This window comes from Ostrinia nubilalis, chromosome 12, assembly GCF_963855985.1.
Source record: "Ostrinia nubilalis chromosome 12, ilOstNubi1.1, whole genome shotgun sequence".
In the NCBI taxonomy this organism is placed as follows: Eukaryota; Metazoa; Arthropoda; class Insecta; order Lepidoptera; family Crambidae; genus Ostrinia; species Ostrinia nubilalis.
This window is the reverse complement of record NC_087099.1, coordinates 3,458,840-3,476,410: the sequence shown is the minus strand read 5'-3', so window position 1 is coordinate 3,476,410 and position 17,571 is coordinate 3,458,840. Positions and strand designations below refer to the sequence as shown.

Here is a 17,571-nt window from a genome sequence, read left to right as displayed (position 1 = left end):
ACTGAACTGCACTGACTGGAACTAGACCCGCCATACAGTGGCGGCGTAGCATGGATTGGCACCCGGGGCGAGTTCAAAGTAAGAGCGCTTTCAAAGTAATGAAAATTTAAAAAGATTTAAGCGCGCCAAAGTTCAAAAGAAGAGCTCCGTGACATCAAGGAGTGCTTCATAAAAGTGTAACACTTTGTGACGTCATGCGGAACTTCAACTCATCATAACTTAGTAATTAGTTATTACCTACCTAGTACCTACATATTTGTTTGATTGGCAAATTAAAAAATAGGTACTTACGTGTCCAATATTTTTTGATAATTTATGAATAACGGACTAAAAGTTTTTTTTAGGAAACTAGCCTACTTAACGAGGTTCTGGAGTGGAGGCCGCGCACCGGAAAACGCAGCATGGGACGTCCAGTCGTCCACCAACAAGGTGGACCGACGACATCATAAAGGTAGCAGGAAGGCGTTGGACGCAGGCCGCTGCCTACCAATAGATCAACATGGAAATCATTTGGGGAGGCCTATGTTCATTGTTCAGCAGTGGACGTCCTATGGCCAGTGCCGGATTAGCCACGTAGCAAGAGTAGCAAATGCTACGGGCCCCGCGAATTTGGGGGCCCCGCGCTCCAACGCCTGTCTGACCGAAATAAAAAAAGATTAATTTAGATAGGAGCGTAAAATATCTTGCATGCCTTAAACGCGAAGCGCTTAGGCTATGCTTTACTTTCACTTGAAAATCTAAAACTCGATTTCATCACGTTAAATCATAAAAATAAGTAGGTAGGTATTTAACGTGAATGTTCTAATGTTTAATTATAATCGATAAAAATCATTTATTTCTGTAAATAGGCTTTAAAAAAGCACTTTTACACGTCCCAGTATTAACCCTACCACTGCTTCAGGACAATACTTAAATGGGCCAGTGCTGAGAAGAAGCAGCGCAAGAAACAGTCACTATTGTCAGCCTATTTTTCAAAGGTTTACAGGCTTTAAAATGTACAAAGTTATAAATATTTATGCGAGCTATAGTCCTTTTCACCTAAGATGATTCGTATGACGTTTCGAGTTTGAAAGTTATAGAGATGTCACTTAACTAAACCATAGCGATTTATCTATCGATTTTTTTCTAAGAGTTAGTAAAACCTACTTTTAGAGAAATGTTTTGTACAGGTGTTATTTAACAAAAAACATGTTTTTTTAATTACTAATATTATTTTAACAATTTTTTATTGTTAATATTCAAATTCCATGGACTTCGTGTTCATAAAAATGATTCCTAAAAAGTACTGGTTCTGTTTCTTTAAATTAAAAACTATTAATTTATTTTCAATGCGTTTATTAAAGTCAACAATGGAAAAATATAGTTGATTTTTGTGATGTTTTTAATAACTAAATATTCACTGCAATCGATTAATGAACCGCGGAAATAATCGATTTTGTTATGCAACAAATACCCCAGCACTAAATCTATTCCGTTTCACACATTGCGTACATTAAATAAATTTTTTTTTTATATTATTTAATGAAAATATAATCAATAAACTCAGATTTTACTATATTATTTCAAGACAAGTAGTTATTTTTTTTTTTATTATATTGCTAATAAAATACAAATATTTTTTCAAAAATATTCTGCATATGTAGTATGCGTAATATGGATAACCTTGAAGTGTCATACGGATCATCTTACGTGAAAAAGACTATAGCTAGGCAGTAACGCATCCCAAACATTTTTATCTTTTAAATAATTATCGACTTTATAGTAGCCCTTTTTCATTAAGGTAGGTACTTTTAATATGTGCTTTGAATTTATGAATGGGTAGTTCTACAACAGTTTGTGGTAATTTATTAAAGAATTTAATACATTTTCCCATACATGAATTACCAATCTTATGCAGTCTGAAATTTGGAACGGCAAGTTTATTTTTGTTTCTTGTATTAAAGTTATGCAAATCGCTCTTTTTCGTGAATTGCTCTATATTTTTGCGAACATATAAAAGGTTTTCATAAATGAACTGTGAAACTACTGTCAGTATGTTAATTGATTTGGAGAACAACCTAGGTGGCGAATTAGTGCAGTTTGCAGAGCTTCTGAAAACAGATGTGGCTACTCTTATTGACAGCAAGAAACCGGAGCCTCTGGAGCAGCAATTTTATAAACTTTTAACCGCTTGAGTCCCAGACGGCATTCATTAATGACTTAATGTCATAACAATTGATTATCTATTGTGTCTAGATTCGCGGGCCTTGAAGGATTAATAAATAATTCTTTAGAATCGTGTTTTCTAAACTTAGAAATTGCCTTGCGCATTTACATGACGTCTCTCATGATCACTAACTGCAGTGGCAAACGTTCTTTTTCAACATTAAAACGTATTAAAAATGAATTATGGAACACGATGGGACAAGAACGTCTTAATCATCTTACTTTGTTGAATATACCTACTCGTAGAGCATGATTTGCTTAAAGAAGTTGATATTGAAAGTGTTATCTCTAAATTTGCCCACATTAAATCAAGAAAAGTTCATTTGTAACAGTTTTGTTTCATTTAATACCCTAAACTTGAGAACCTAAAGCAAACCAAGGGCCCCTTGATAGTTTGCTACAGGCCCCGCGCTGGCTTAATCCGGCACTGCCTATGGCTAATTGATGATGATGATGAGCCTACTTATTCCCATGTAAGTAGAGGAGGTCGTATGCGAAAAGGTAGAAGCAATTCAGTGTAGGTATTAGAGGTATTAGTCCGGCACTGAATAATAATATTGTGTTATTTAAAATGGTGCTTAAAGGCTATGAAATAAATTATACTGTACTATTTTAATGGTTTTTTTTAATTGTGTTTTTTTTTTTAAATTGCTTTCCTCGCAGAACTTTTGCGTACAATTTCTAATAAATTCTATTTTCGGCCAAACGCCCCCATTTAACGCCCCAATCAAGAAAAGAGAGGCATTGTACATTAGAATCAGAACAGAAACTTAATAATACTACGTATGTTCTTGTACTAAAATCAACTTAAAGATTAATAATAAGTATACGCCGTTTTTCGTTTCTAAATTGTCCCGAGTTAATTTGAGATTACCTAAGTTGAAGTCTCAAAGTTTATTTACATTCGATTCAGAAATGAACATTTTAAGTTCATTCTAAAAATTTCAATTAACACATCACGGGATAGTCGATAATTAAATCCTTATAGAAAACACTATTTCATACCACTCAAGAAAAAAAAAAGAAATGTACAAAAGGCTGCATTTTATAGTGAACTAGCTTTCCGCCCGCGGCTTCGCCCGCGTGGAATTTTGTCTGTCACAGAAAAACTTTATCGCGCGCGTCCCTGTTTCAAAAACCGGGATAAAAACTATCCTATGTTCTTTCCCGGGACTCAAACTATCTCTATGCCAAATTTCATCAAAATCGGTTGCGAGGTTTAAGCGGGAAAGCGTAACAGACAGACAGACAGACAGACAGACAGACAGAGTTACTTTCGCATTTATAATATTAAGTTGGGATAAAAAACCCAACAATGATAAATGAGTTCTTTCTTCTTCTTTTTTGATGATGTTGGCAATACAGGTCGAGGTCGACTTGATTTGTGCCATTTTCAAGTTTAAAGGTGTTGGTGGTAGTTACAAAATGAGATCAAGTAATGATGATAATGGATGTTAGATGATGATACCCCTTCCCACCCTTTGAGTCTCAGTAAAGTTGTGGTGCTTTACTGAGACCTCCTAATGGACAACTTGATATAACCAGAAGAATCACGATGCACTGTTTTGCTTCACTTGCCCACACTCATGCACGTTCACGAACACTTAATGGTTAATAATCCACCATTATTACACACTAATAATCGCCCAAACACGAATTTGAGGAAATACAACAAAACCGCTAATATGACGCTTCAGATTCCCGCCAAGAAGAATGATAAATAAGTTAGTTGCTAATAACGATAATAGAGTGCGCTGCTTTATCAAGAAAAGTAGGAACTCTTTGTAGATTTACACACTGACGTCCTATCCTATTTTTGACATTGACATTTGTCAGGCATTCTGTTGTCTACTTTTTGTGCATTTCAAACAAAACCGGTAACGGAATTAAAAAAATAGAAAATCGTGTTTTTGTTTCAGTTAAGTTTAATTGAAAATATGGAAAATATTTTAAAGCTAGTTCAAGAGAGTTATCCCAAATTCTTCGTGCAGAAACAAAAAAGTCCTAGCTATGTTCAAATGTATACTAAAAACAACAATGATATTGCGATCGTTTATTTCAAGGTAATTTTTAATTCTAATAAGATAATTAATATGCTAGAAAGCACATTAGACTATAAATATTTAATAGTGATTTCTTAGCTTGCTTGCTGCAGCTTGAAATATGAAAATATCTAACATTACTAAATATTTTTAGAACAAGCAAACCTTTACCAGTATTGGAAATAATCCTCAAAAGAACAGTGAAGTTATAGGTAAGTAATTAATTAGATGTACTATTGATTGCAACATAATTATTGTATAGTTTCTGTTTCTAACATAGTTATTTAAATGAAACTTGCGCTGTTCTAGATGAACTAGACTTGACTGGATCCCCTCTCAAGCTGGATTTGAGTCTTCACACAATCCTGGATGATACCCTCCTGACGGATGAACCCCAACTGTGGGCAAAGGAGGAAGCATTGCATTATCCTCTTAGTATTGAAAAAGCTAGGTAAGTTAATAATTTCTTTAGTAAAGTGTGATTAACTTGGTACTGTGTCAAAAAAGTTATTTCTTTTCTATTAAAAAATTCAGAGGTGCCTGGATACGAAACGAAACGAAAAACGCAATGTAACTTACTCTTAACTAAGTTTAACAGCATCCTGATTGAAACACTAGCCTACACTCTGACTATGTTTTATTGTTTAATATTTTGTCCTCAAAAAATATTCACTGTACTTAATAAAGAGTATCAAATTTTGTTCTTTTCTTGTCTTAATTACTTCAGATGTGATGTATACCAATATTTATAAGAATTTCTTCTGTATTTTCAGGGAAATAGCAAATCTATACAACAGCAGTCTAACTCAATGTACCAAGGAGGATTCCTTACCAATGTGGATTCTCACAAACCCATCCGAAGAAGGTCATCCTCTGCTTCTAACTATGCAGTCAGATTCCCATCACTTTGCCAGAGGTATTGTGGTGTATGATGGAGCTTTGCCATTGGAAGATGTGGAGTTTTCTAGCTTGATTGAAACATACGCTCTGCAAGAAAAAATATCTGCAGATATGGTAAGCTTTTTTGTCATGTGTGCTGTATATTTATAAGTCCCAACGTCTATGTCAGATTTCTTCTTCTTCTTCTTCTTTTCAGCCAAATGACGTCCACTGCTGGACAAAGGCCTCCCCCAAGGTTTTCCACAATGAACGGTCCTGCGCTGCCCGCATCCAGGCTCTTCCCGCGACCTTTACCAGATCGTCGGTCCACCTAGTAGGAGGCCTGCCCACGCTACGTCTTCCAGCCCGTGGTCGCCACTCGAGAACTTTCCTGCCCCAACGGCCATCGTCTCTACGAGCTATGTGCCCCGCCACTGCCACTTGATTTTAGCAATTCTGCGAGCTATGTCGGTTACTTTGGTTCTCCTGCGGATCTCCTCATTTCTGATTCGATCACGCAGAGAAACTCCGTCAGATGTCAGATTTATTTACATCATAATGTATAATGTTAATTGTTAAATTTAGTAATAAATTTTCTCTTAATAAAGGAGGCTTGAAGGCACTGGATGCAGGCTGCTACCAACCGTGCGATGTGGAAGTCATTGGGGGAGGCCTATGTTCAGCAGTGGACGCCCTGTGGCTGAAATGATGATGATGACGTTTCTATTAGACATTAAATTTTAATAATGAGATCAAATGAATAAAATCTTTGAGTTAGACTGTAGAAGCTGAGTGTTCCTTAATTTATGATAATAGTTCAAATAGTTTGAAGGCATAATGCTATCGCTATATGTTTTTGTTAAACATAATATGCAACAAAAGACAAGTCTCTATTGATTATCCACTACCTATTTCATTATCTTACAGATAAAAATATCCTTAGACTGCAAGTACCTCATCTCCGGGATCTCATACGGTTCCCACAACACCGATGAGCTGTTAAATGCTCCGCACAGCGGGCTCACAGAACTCCGCTGTGAATGGTCCGGGAAGGTGCTTAAGACACCTTTTATTAGCTGCAAAGTATACTTTGTAAGTAAATAAGTAACTTCTTGCAATACCTTATGTTATAGTTACATTGTTTATGTAATAGGTACCTTAACTCGCCTTCAACCAAGAAAATTCACTGCTGGACTCACCCAAAGATTTTCACAAATGACCTACCCTATGTCCTGTTCACTAGATCGTCAGTCTGCCAAGTAGGAGGCTCCTTGGTTGTCACACGAAAAAATCTGCACTAACAGTTTTTAGTCTACAAACTATCTACATACCTATATGTATTTACATAGATAGGCTCAAATGTTATTATTAATGATATCAAGTTACATTCTGAATAGTATGTATCAGTATTTGAAAACCTAGTAATTTTTTTAGTTTATCATAATAATATAATAGTATTTTATGTGTTTCAGGAACAAGAAGTAATAATAGGTCATCTAGCCAGTCCCTGTAATGCAATCTGGAAGTCTGTCTGTTCATTGCACAGTATGAACCAGCTATTAGTGGACATGACGGCTGCAGGATACAGCTCTGTTAACTTAGAAACAGCCACCATTAGGTAACATTAAATCAGTTCTATTGTAATTTTATTAACCACATAAGTCTGTACCTACTAAGAAACTGTAATTTATCTTTGACTGATTTTAAAGTGAAATAAATAAGTAACTGAGTTTGTTCTAGACTGACCCAGTACATCAAGCTACCATAAAATGATAAAATTCCTCAACTTAATTATTTTCGTACTACATACAGCAAGGAAAGATAAAGATAAAAAAAGAATCAAATGCAAAGTTTAGTCATTTCGTGGTAACACATGTCTCTGTCTGCCATCAACTAAACTATTCATTGATCTACAATTTTGTTGACGAATAACACCTATTGCTAGTACTACGAACATAAAACCCCACAGTGTTATCCTTGACATGCCGTCGTCTTCAGATCCAATGACAGTCTAACTTTTCCCCGGGACCAACTTGACCTTCACTGGTTGAGTTTTTATTGGCTCTCAAGCTGTAGATCCTGGCTACACAGGAGTTGTATCAGTGGGAACGAGAGGTGGGAATAGTCCCGTTTGTAACAATACTCTGTCTGCTGTCGAGCATGTGGAGAACATGCGGAGTCCATGAAACACCTACTGTGCGAATGCGACGCGCTAGCTAGAACTAGAATGGGTCTCCTGGGGTTGGCTTATCTGACACCAGAAGATTACAGGTCCTTCTCATCCAAGCACTTGATTCACTATATGGATAGGATCTTTGCGGATGAGGGGGGATAAAGGTATAGGGAAGCATAAAAGATCCCAATGGGTCGATTTGCACTGCGCCCATGCGCGGCCCTAAATAAGATAAGATACTCTGTCTACTTCCAGGCACATGGTCCCAGGATCGAAACGCCTGGACAATACCAAACGTCTCAACGACCTTCTCAATGAGACTGAGATATACGCTTATACCGCAGAGTTCCCTCCTGGAGGTTGTATATGTATCAGTGAGGACACGACCTCTTTGAAGCAATGCATGGCAGCCATGCAAGCGAGGGGTTCAAGCAATGACTTCACTTACCGCTTGTGGGATGTGCTTAGAGGTATGTAATCAATTGCTAAATTACTGTTTCGGACCATTTCGCCTAAATTAATTAAAATTTCGGAAAATCTAAATGCTGGCTCTTTCCTTGCACAATGGCTTAGTATTGCCATTCAGCGAGGAAATGCAGCCAGCATCGTCGCCTCTTTGCCTCACGGACACACTTTTATTTTTGAGTAAAATAAGTTTATATTTTTATTTTGTTTAGATTTAAGTTTGCCTTATAGTCTATCCAATATAGCTTGATTAGAATGACAGCGGCCATCAAAAGTAACGACATAACTTTGTAGTAGCGATCAATGAGAGCTAAATATTGGCGGACAAGAAATAATTCACGTCTGACCTACAAACAATATTTTCGACGACAGTGCTTCCAATAAAAATGTTAATTTCGTGTAAATGCAGCGTTAAATTACACCAATAAGTAGTAATTCGAAATTATAAAAATCAAACTAGAGTATTAACGACGTCTCTACAAGGTTATCTCGAGTTACAAAAATGTTAGTGTTGGGACATATCGACAAATGTCATATTAAATTAAAACTAATTTTTTAACATAATTAAGTCAAGTTATACGTTTTTCTAAATGTTCACTATTAAAAACCAAAAAAACATTTCATTCTTAAATAATCAAACATCGGAAATCAATCACCGGTAATTTTTTGGGTATTCATAGCACCGTTGCTCTAGAAGAGATGCCCACCGCCCTCTAGCGAGAGGAAAAAAACCACTGAAGAACACTGATGATAATGACTACGACTTAGGTTGTACACCCTTGACATTAATTTTAAATTTTACTGTCTTTAAATTTAAATCATAATTGTCATTTTTATGAATAAAGATATGAAGAAAAATTGGGTGCATTTTTTTATATCATTTTTTCGAAAACTTATCGATACATCTATGTGAACCGTACGAAATATACCCAGCACTAGTCACATTCGTTTGACAGCCGTCATTCTAATCAAGCTATATTGGATAGACTATAGTTTTAAAAAAAAATCTGTTTATTGTAAATAAAGAGGTGATTAACCAAACCTTTATCCTAAAAAAAATTAACTTTCATAATAAATCTGTGAGAAGTTGTGTTGCTTAACACAAGGTAAGAGTCCAGTCAGTAGATTGATACCTATTAAACATTATAGACATATACACAATTAAAAAAAATACATAAGTTAAAATGTCATTTCCAGCATTCAACAAGCGTGTTACTTTTTCAAGTTTTAAAATCAATATCTATAATGAAGTCTTTTACTCTTACAGATTGTGAAACGGCTGAAGAACTTATTACATTGCTAATACAAGCACTCAAATTCATATCTTCTGGAAAGATTCGACCATTCGTAAGTTCACACATTTTATTTAATTTTACTTAATTAAGCTTTTCATACTCTAGTTTGACCTATAACATAACGTTGTTGTTCTGAAGAAGTTAGAAAGAGCATCACCATTATGTCCTTCCAGGAGTATGATTAATTAGACATAATATTAATCTCGACAAGTAACTCAAATCTTATCCCCACTTACAGATCGACGCAAACAACAAGACGTACCTCTCAAAGTTGGTTCTCAAACTGTCCAGAGGGCATTCCCAAGCGGCCAAAGTGTTAAAGAACCTCCGCACTAGCCCGCCGCAAGCTCTGTCTTTAGTGGCACAAGTGGGGGTTGAGAAGACCATGTGGGAATATACCAGAGTGATGTCTTTATTGGAGCACTCTTTCTTCATTGCTGGGATCTGGACCAGCGAATCTAGGTAAGAACCTTAAGACAACGCAATAAGGTAGAATTATATTCGCTAGTCGCACAAGTGGGGGTTGAGAAGACCATGTGGGAATATACGAGGGTTATGTCGCTGTTGGAACATTCATTTTTCATCTCCGGGATTTGGACCAGCGAATCTAGGTAAGAACCTTAAGACAACGCAATAAGGTATAAAGCTAGTCGCACAAGTGGGGGTTGAGAAGACCATGTGGGAATATACCAGGGTTATGTCGCTGTTGGAACATTCATTCTTCATTGCTGGGATCTGGACCAGCGAATCTAGGTGAGAACCTTAACACAACGCAATAAGGTTGAAAACTAGTCGCACAAGTGGGGGTTGAGAAGACCATGTGGGAATATACCAGGGTGATGTATTTATTGGAGCACTCTTTCTTCATTGCTGGGATCTGGACCAGTGAATCTAGGTGAGAACCATAACACACGGCAATAAGGTTGAAAGCTAGTCGCACAAGTGGGGGTTGAGAAGACCATGTGGGAATACTCGTATACCAGAGTGATGTCTTTATTGGAGCACTCTTACTTCATCGCCGGGATCTGGACCAGCGAATCTAGGTGAGAACCTTAACACACAGCAATAAGGTATAAAGCTTAGTGGCACAAGTGGGCGTCGAGAAGACCATGTGGGAATATACCAGGGTGATGTCTTTATTGGAGCACTCTTTCTTCATTGCTGGGATCTGGACCAGCGAATCTAGGTGAGAACCTTAACACACAGCAATAAGGTATAAAGCTTAGTGGCACAAGTGGGCGTCGAGAAGACCATGTGGGAATATACCAGAGTGATGTCTTTATTGGAGCACTCTTTCTTCATTGCTGGGATTTGGACCAGCGAATCTAGGTGAGAACCTTAACACACAGCAATAAGGTATAAAGCTTAGTGGCACAAGTGGGCGTCGAGAAGACCATGTGGGAATATACCAGGGTGATGTCTTTATTGGAGCACTCTTTCTTCATTGCTGGGATCTGGACCAGCGAATCTAGGTGAGAACACACCCAGAATTCAAAATATGAAGAGACTACTCCGACCCGTGGTCGCCACTCGAGAACTTTTATGCACCAACGGTCATCAGCTCTATGAGCTATGTGCCCTGCCCACTGCTACTACTCGTACATAAAAAAACACTTTACATGGAATGCTTTTTTGTAACAAAAATGTTATGCATATTGTCTCATTTTACAAGTATTTTAGTCGGTTAAAAACTTACCTATTAATACCTTAACTATTAACCCACAGATCGCACGAGTCAATTGAGCAGATAAACCAGACGATTCAAGACATGACGATGGGCGGCGAGTTCACTCTTAACCCGTTCGACGCCCTGTCGCACGGCGAGCAGTCCATCCGGCTGGAGTGCGAGTCGTTCTGCGTGGAGGACGCCGCCGAGCTCACTGTCGACGACTTCGCCTCGCTGAAGAAGCACGGGCTGGCTGCTGAGAGGAAGGACAGTAATGAGGTTTGTGGCTCTTAGGGCTATGTCAGACATTTTACGGGGAAAATTTATTTAAATGTGGCCTATACGGAGCTCACCTCGTCGAATGGAGGAAGGACAGTAATGAGGTTTGTGACATCATCGGTCCGTGTAAGCCCTTTTCGTCATCATCAGGTCATTTAGTCTCCACTTCACGAGTCCAACCCTTTCTTATTTGTCAGAGACAAAGTAGGTATTCGGCCCACATTCTATACGCTGGCCAGGCGGGGTGGGGAAGCTGGATATATTGCATTAAATTGTATAACCGACTGGGTAGGCTTTATTGCGGAGTTTGTGAGGCTAACCTCATCGAAAGGATGAGGTAAACGCACTAAAACAGCACTAATGTACTACTACTACTTGTGAGACCGGTGGCGTCATAATCCACGTCGGTCCTTCTTTAAACAGATAAAGGACAATGACCAAAAGTGGTCCAAATGTCCACCACCAATGAGACCTACATTGGCTTATAGTCCATTAAATAGAGATTAACTTTCAGTATGGGACGAAAAAAAAATAAGCTGTCAGTAAAAAGTTATGACCGTTTAAAAATTGTAGTAGTTTACGCGCTAATCTCAAGAACTTACTGGTCCGATTTGAAAAATTCTTTTTGTTATGGATAGCCCATTTATCAAGGATGATTTTAGGATAAATAACATCATCCTACAGCCAATAGAGGCGGAGCAGTAAAGACAAATGTTGTAAAAATGGGAAATAATATTTAAACTATTTTCACGCGTACAAAGTTGTAGGCACATTATTATTTAATAAAATTCATCTATAACCCAGCGCCACATGCGACATGACATAACATGCGTAGATAAGTCCAAAATGTGCAATGGATAGAATGATATTAAGAACATTTTTCGGACGAAAAGGTAAAAAACAGACTTTTCATTCAGTCATAACTTTTTACTGACAGCATATTTTTGATTGCGGTTTGGTTATAATGAATCAGTATTTAGTAGACTATTTTACTACATAGGTCTCGTTAGTGGTGGACATTTGGACCACACTCCATACATTTTTGGTCATTGTCCTTTAGTTAATTGCATGACTTACCCTACGGGATATTAGAGGCCCGCGTCATCGAAAGAATGATGAATACGTACTATAGTCTATCCAATATAGCTTGATTAGAATGACGGCTGTCAAACGAATGTGACTAGTGCTGGGTATGTTTCGTACGGTTCACATAGATGTATCGATAAGTTTTCGAAAAAATGATATAAAAAAATGCAATCAATTTTTCTTCATATCTTTATTCATAAAAATTACAATTATGATTTAAATTGAAAGACAGTAAAATTTAAAATTCATGTCAAGGGTGTACAACCTAAGTCGTAGTCATTATCATCAGTGTTCTTCAGTGGTTTTTTCCTCTCGCTAGAGGGCGCGGTGGGCATCTCTTCTAGAGCAACGGTGCTATGAATACCCAAAAAATTACCGGTGATTGATTTCCGATGTTTGATTATTTAAGAATGAAATGTTTTTTGGTTTTTAATAGTGAACATTTAGAAAAACGTATAACTTGACTTAAATATGTTAAAAAATTAGTTAGAAAATTTTTTTGTTAAATATGTTAAAAAATTAGTTTTAATTTAATATGACATTTGTCGATATGTCCCAACACTAACATTTTTGTAACTCGAGATAACCTTGTAGAGACGTCGTTAATACTCTAGCTTGATTTTTATAATTTCGAATTACTACTTATTGGTGTAATTTAACGCTGCATTTACACGAAATTAACATTTTTATTGGAAGCACTGTCGTCGAAAATATTGTTTGTAGGTCAGACGTGAATTATTTCTTGTCCGATAAAATTTAGCTCTCATTGATCGCTACTACAAAGTTATGTCGTTACTTTTGATGGCAGCTGTCATTCTAATCAAGCTATATTGGATAGACTATAAAATAAGATCTGACACTCACTAAATGTGAAAAATTATGTCAGCCATCTGCAAAACTTAGACTTTGCACACGCAGATAATTTTTCCTCAGCTTATTGTATTTCAACTACTGTGAGTGTAGCTCCATCATGCTAGCTGCTTTATACTGCGCTTGGCCGAATGCGGTCTCAAGTCGAAAACGGTCGGCGCCATATCTATCTAAAAGGTTATTGCAAAATGGCACCAATTACAACTACACAAGATACCAGTGTTTAGTATGATGATCTCTAATAAATTCTGTTTCATAGGTGCCGCTGATAGCCGACGAGATCGACATAAGTCCGTGGAAGAATCTATTGATGAAGTTTGCCCAAGTTCATGCCTGCTTAGAGCACTTGTATCGAGCGGAAACTTGCTTGCGAGCTGATATTGGTAATACATTTCACGAAATTGATTGTGACAAAACAAATCTTACGTAGGTACTTAGTGTCTGTCATTTAGATTGTTACCTCAAGATTTTTTTAACAAATTAGTTGTCCACAAGTTTGTAGACTTTTTTAAAAAAAAATGACTAGTTAGACACAATAGTAGAGTCAAACAGTCTCATTTACAATTTACTATAATAATATGTAGTACATAAGCTGTTAATGTGTTAACTGTATAAACTTAGCGATGGCTACAAATAGCCTCTAAGTTGTTGATGCAAAATCCATTTAATGACCAGCTCCTAAGGTTCTAATTCACTTGCAGCCGGCCTGAAGCCCATAGCGACGCGTCTCTTAGAACACTACGTGTCGGACAAGTCTCCAGTCCGAAGCGTGGGCCAGCTGATGAGCGACCCCCTACAGAGGATAGCGATGCCCATAGCCAACAACTTGGTGCAGGATCACTTGAAGTAAGTTACTAGACACGGCTGCCTATTCAGTAGCCTAATTCACGTATTTTAACACAGTCAAAATCTCGCTGACGTTCAAAAGTCGTCCCATTGAAAAACAGTTCTAAATACGTATTCACAAGGGTCATTTTGACAGAACGATTACTCGATAAGATCGCAACTCGAAGTATTGTTACGTGAATAAGGCTACTGGTCTGTTGTTTAGGTACACGGCTACAAGCTGTGGTATCGGGTTCGAATCCCACAGGGTGTCATGTGAGTTGGTGCAAAAGAAAGATATGTACTCAATATAATTTACTGCATCCATAATATACAAGAGATTAATTACTCATGCTAGAAGATACACTTGTCTTATTTACCCTGTGTAGGTGATTATTCAGGTTTCCAGTGAAAATAATATTCAGCGACCCATACGCCACCTAGCGTGACGTCGACGCCCTAATATCTCATCTAAAGTAACGACATCTACATTTTGCACCGTACCTTAGGAACGAAACGAAGTTTTGCTGTGGAGCCTTTTCGAACCCTTAGAAAAACAAAAACCATCAAGATAAGATTTTTTTTATGAATAACAAGCCAAAAACATGGTATTTGACCGCAATCGCACCTGATGTTAAGTGAGATGCAGTCTTATGTGCAAATTCGTTTGTAAACCCTTAAAAAAACGTGTTGTTATTACATATTTTAAAACCCTGGTTTTCCAAATAAATAAATACACTCTATTCACAATATTCGTTGTAAAATATACTGCAAAATATTTTTATGGTTTTAATTCTGCAGGAAAAATGCGTTCTGGTATCGAGCAGAACTGACCAAAAAAGAAAAAGATGCGGGCGTGAAACGTGATTCCAAAATGGTCTACGTTTTCTCTCAGCAACCAGTCTTCCCTCCACCTGTCTGGCAAAACCTAGGTAAGGATTTGGTATAATACTATAGACTACTCATTGGATCCTGGCTTGTTGGTATGAAATGCGATAAAATTCGACTAAAATGAAAAAAAAAATCTAAACAGGTTCAGTATTACCAGTCCATAGAATGTTTTGTGTCGATGTTAGTCTGCTCTACGTTTGCAAAATTGCCAAAGTGTATTCGTACAGATTGTATGTAGTAGCACAGGTAGTAGTAGTGATTTGAAAATACGTCTATGCGGTGCCTTGGTTACAATCCATCGTTGAAAAGCGCCGCGTATTTGTCAGAGTCCTGGGTTCGATTCCTTGTCACTCTAGAAAAAAAATTGTCTGGTGATGAATAAAGCCCGGTCTATGGTTATCATATAATTAATGTGCTGTCGGGCTCGCACACTCACTGCGGGCGCTCGTCGCACAGTCGCGACAGCAATATAATTACGCGCGAGCGATAAGAATGGGTAGCTTGGGGTCATTGGACAAAATTCTACGTGTTCGCAGACCAGACTATAGAAGATGTAACCCACGTATTATTTTCAGAACCGTCCGTTGAAGATGCAGCAGAGGTCACAACAGTGGGAGAAGACTTGAAATACCACATCACTAAATACACGTATCTAAGCAACGAAGTAGTAGCGAAAATAGACCTTAAGTGTACGTAATAGATTATAGGAAGAGCAAGTGCCATTTTATGTAAATATACTTTGTATTTTTTATATGCGAATTGTTTTAATATTCCCTTTGATTTTAGCTAACAGGAAAAGGCCTAATGGGACAAAAAGAAACTGGTTTCTTATAATTTTCTTTTTTATTAGGTTGAGTTTTGTTAATGTTTTTTAGAACCGCAATGCAACTTTAGATCTAGCGCATAACGTCGTTGACAAAAGTGAAAACCTCGTAAATCGAATGTTTGCCAAAAACACTTTTTAATAGTAAGAAAACCTCTCAACGCTCATTTCAAGATCACCTATATTCTAATGAGATGAGTATCACCTTCATCATAGAGGTGAGCTCGAAATGTGCGTTGAGAGGTTTTCGTACTTAATAGTAAGAAAAAAAAGTGTTTTTGGCAACAATTCGACTTGCGTGGTTTTCACCAACGATAACTGAGCCAGTGCCTGGGGTATGGGAGGGGCCCGGGAGGGTGTTTTTGTGAAGTCAAACGTAAGCGAAACTTAAGATGTGCTTCAAACTTGTATAGTCTGTTACATCATAAATGTCAATGAGGGCTATCGTTTTAGCGCTAACCAGTTGGCGCCACTGTAGAGTAAGGTCCTGTCACTTGCTAGTAGCGAGGACAGTGGCGCCAACTGGTGAGCGCTAAAGTGGTAGGAGGACTATCGCATTTGCACTCATCAAGATGGCGCCACTGTAGAGTAAGGTCCTGTCAATCGCCAGGGGTGCCAACTGTTAAGTATAAAAACGATAGCCCTCATTATGTCACCCTTCCCATGCCGCTCCCATAACTCGTCCACTAACTCAGTTATGAACCCAGTGCCCCGATTGCGTTATTTTTTAACGTCTCCAATTCATTGGTGCTTTTTCTCCAGTTGCGCTCCGTTTTTCATTCCAGCTGAGGTGCAAATTCGGTATCGCGGTAAAGTTCACGCGCAAAGACAAAACAACGGATTTAATCACTTTCCATTAAAAGTCCGAAAACCTTATTTTTTCACTAAAACACAGCAAATGTTCGTGAAGGCTTCGACTCGACTTGCGTTTGAGAAAAAGTAGCTTTCTTTCAGCTTTTACACATTTTACACAAAGAAGCAGTTGCGTTTTGTTTTCGTTTGAACTAGCTGTCAAAGCGACGAATTTGTGATTTTCGTTCGTCGTCTAGTCGCGTTGTAGTTGAAAATATTTATCGCAATCGGGGCAAAGACCTATAATGCCATCCATTCGATCGATTTTCCATTCATTCGATCATAAAGTACCTACCTATCATTACAAAGTAGAATCACTCCTTTCATCTCAATACGGGGTTTAAAAAACACTTCGTTCCTTCTAAAATACTTTTATATAATCACCGCCTCAGCACTCACCATTGCCGGCAAGCAATAACATATATGGCCCCACTTCATTAGTCGGCTGTACAAATACACAACCTGAGAAATGAAGCAGCGTAAATAAATATCCCGAACACATCTTTTGATCTCGGCTCGATTAACGCGTTTGGGTGCGAAATACGCTTTAATGCATCAGGCGTACCTTTTGTAAGTCTATTTTGAAATTCAATAATTTTGTGCGTTCACGGATACAACATTTCAAATCACTAAGGTTTGATACACAACTTAGTATAACGCAATCTTTGTTAGAAGTCACCTGACACTAGCTAAATCCTGAAACTTATTTGTGATCAGAACCTATTACAAAAACCATAATGTGCGGAACCCCCTGCACTTGGATATAACCAGCACTTAGCCAAGACTATCCTGAGACTTGCAGTCTAAAATCAAGTCATCTGTGTGAGGAATGAAATCTAAAAATCGTTTGGCTTTAATCTTAAGTCTCATTTAGAAGAAACCTTTCTTATTTTACCTACTTAAAAATTTTCTTCTAAATATTAAGAAGCAAACAAATTAATATAACCAAAACTTTTACGCTCTACTTTCTAACACGATCTTTAAAAGGGCCAAGGTAACATCGTGACTGATTTATTTTCGTTCACAGATATTGCCAAAGCGAACATAATAAGGTAGGTAAATCATAAAATTTTACGTTCATAAAACTCAGTTTCGATAAATTATTTGGGTAAAACATCCTCTGCCCTCTTAATCCATTTCTTCATTTATGTTTGATGGATTGTTGATTTACATTTTCTTATAAGTACAGTCGCTGACAAAATTGTTTTGAGATAATTAAT

The 17,571-nt window shown here is 37.5% G+C and overlaps 2 protein-coding genes across 3 annotated transcripts; both read left to right on the top strand.

Annotated features, from left to right (window-relative positions):
* Positions 1-4,080: 4,080 nt before the first annotated feature.
* LOC135076473 (uncharacterized) lies at positions 4,081-9,606 on the top strand. The gene is made up of 9 exons (XM_063970936.1): positions 4,081-4,268; positions 4,402-4,459; positions 4,557-4,698; positions 5,021-5,261; positions 6,054-6,218; positions 6,599-6,744; positions 7,555-7,769; positions 9,032-9,111; positions 9,298-9,606. The coding sequence occupies exons 1-9, from the start codon at positions 4,143-4,145 to the stop codon at positions 9,523-9,525; spliced, it is 1,401 nt and encodes a 466-aa protein (XP_063827006.1). The 5' UTR covers positions 4,081-4,142; the 3' UTR covers positions 9,526-9,606.
* Positions 9,607-9,712: 106 nt separating this feature from the next.
* On the top strand, positions 9,713-15,429 carry LOC135076472 (uncharacterized). 2 transcript variants are annotated; one of them, XM_063970935.1, is made up of 6 exons: positions 9,713-9,812; positions 10,785-11,004; positions 13,220-13,343; positions 13,662-13,806; positions 14,587-14,717; positions 15,252-15,429. In XM_063970935.1, exons 1-6 carry the CDS (start codon positions 9,736-9,738, stop codon positions 15,371-15,373), a joined length of 819 nt encoding a protein of 272 aa, XP_063827005.1. In that variant the 5' UTR covers positions 9,713-9,735; the 3' UTR covers positions 15,374-15,429. The 2 variants fall into 2 exon arrangements, with proteins under 2 accessions (XP_063827005.1, XP_063827004.1); XM_063970934.1 differs by lacking the exon at positions 9,713-9,812 and adding an exon at positions 10,421-10,531.
* Positions 15,430-17,571: the final 2,142 nt, after the last annotated feature.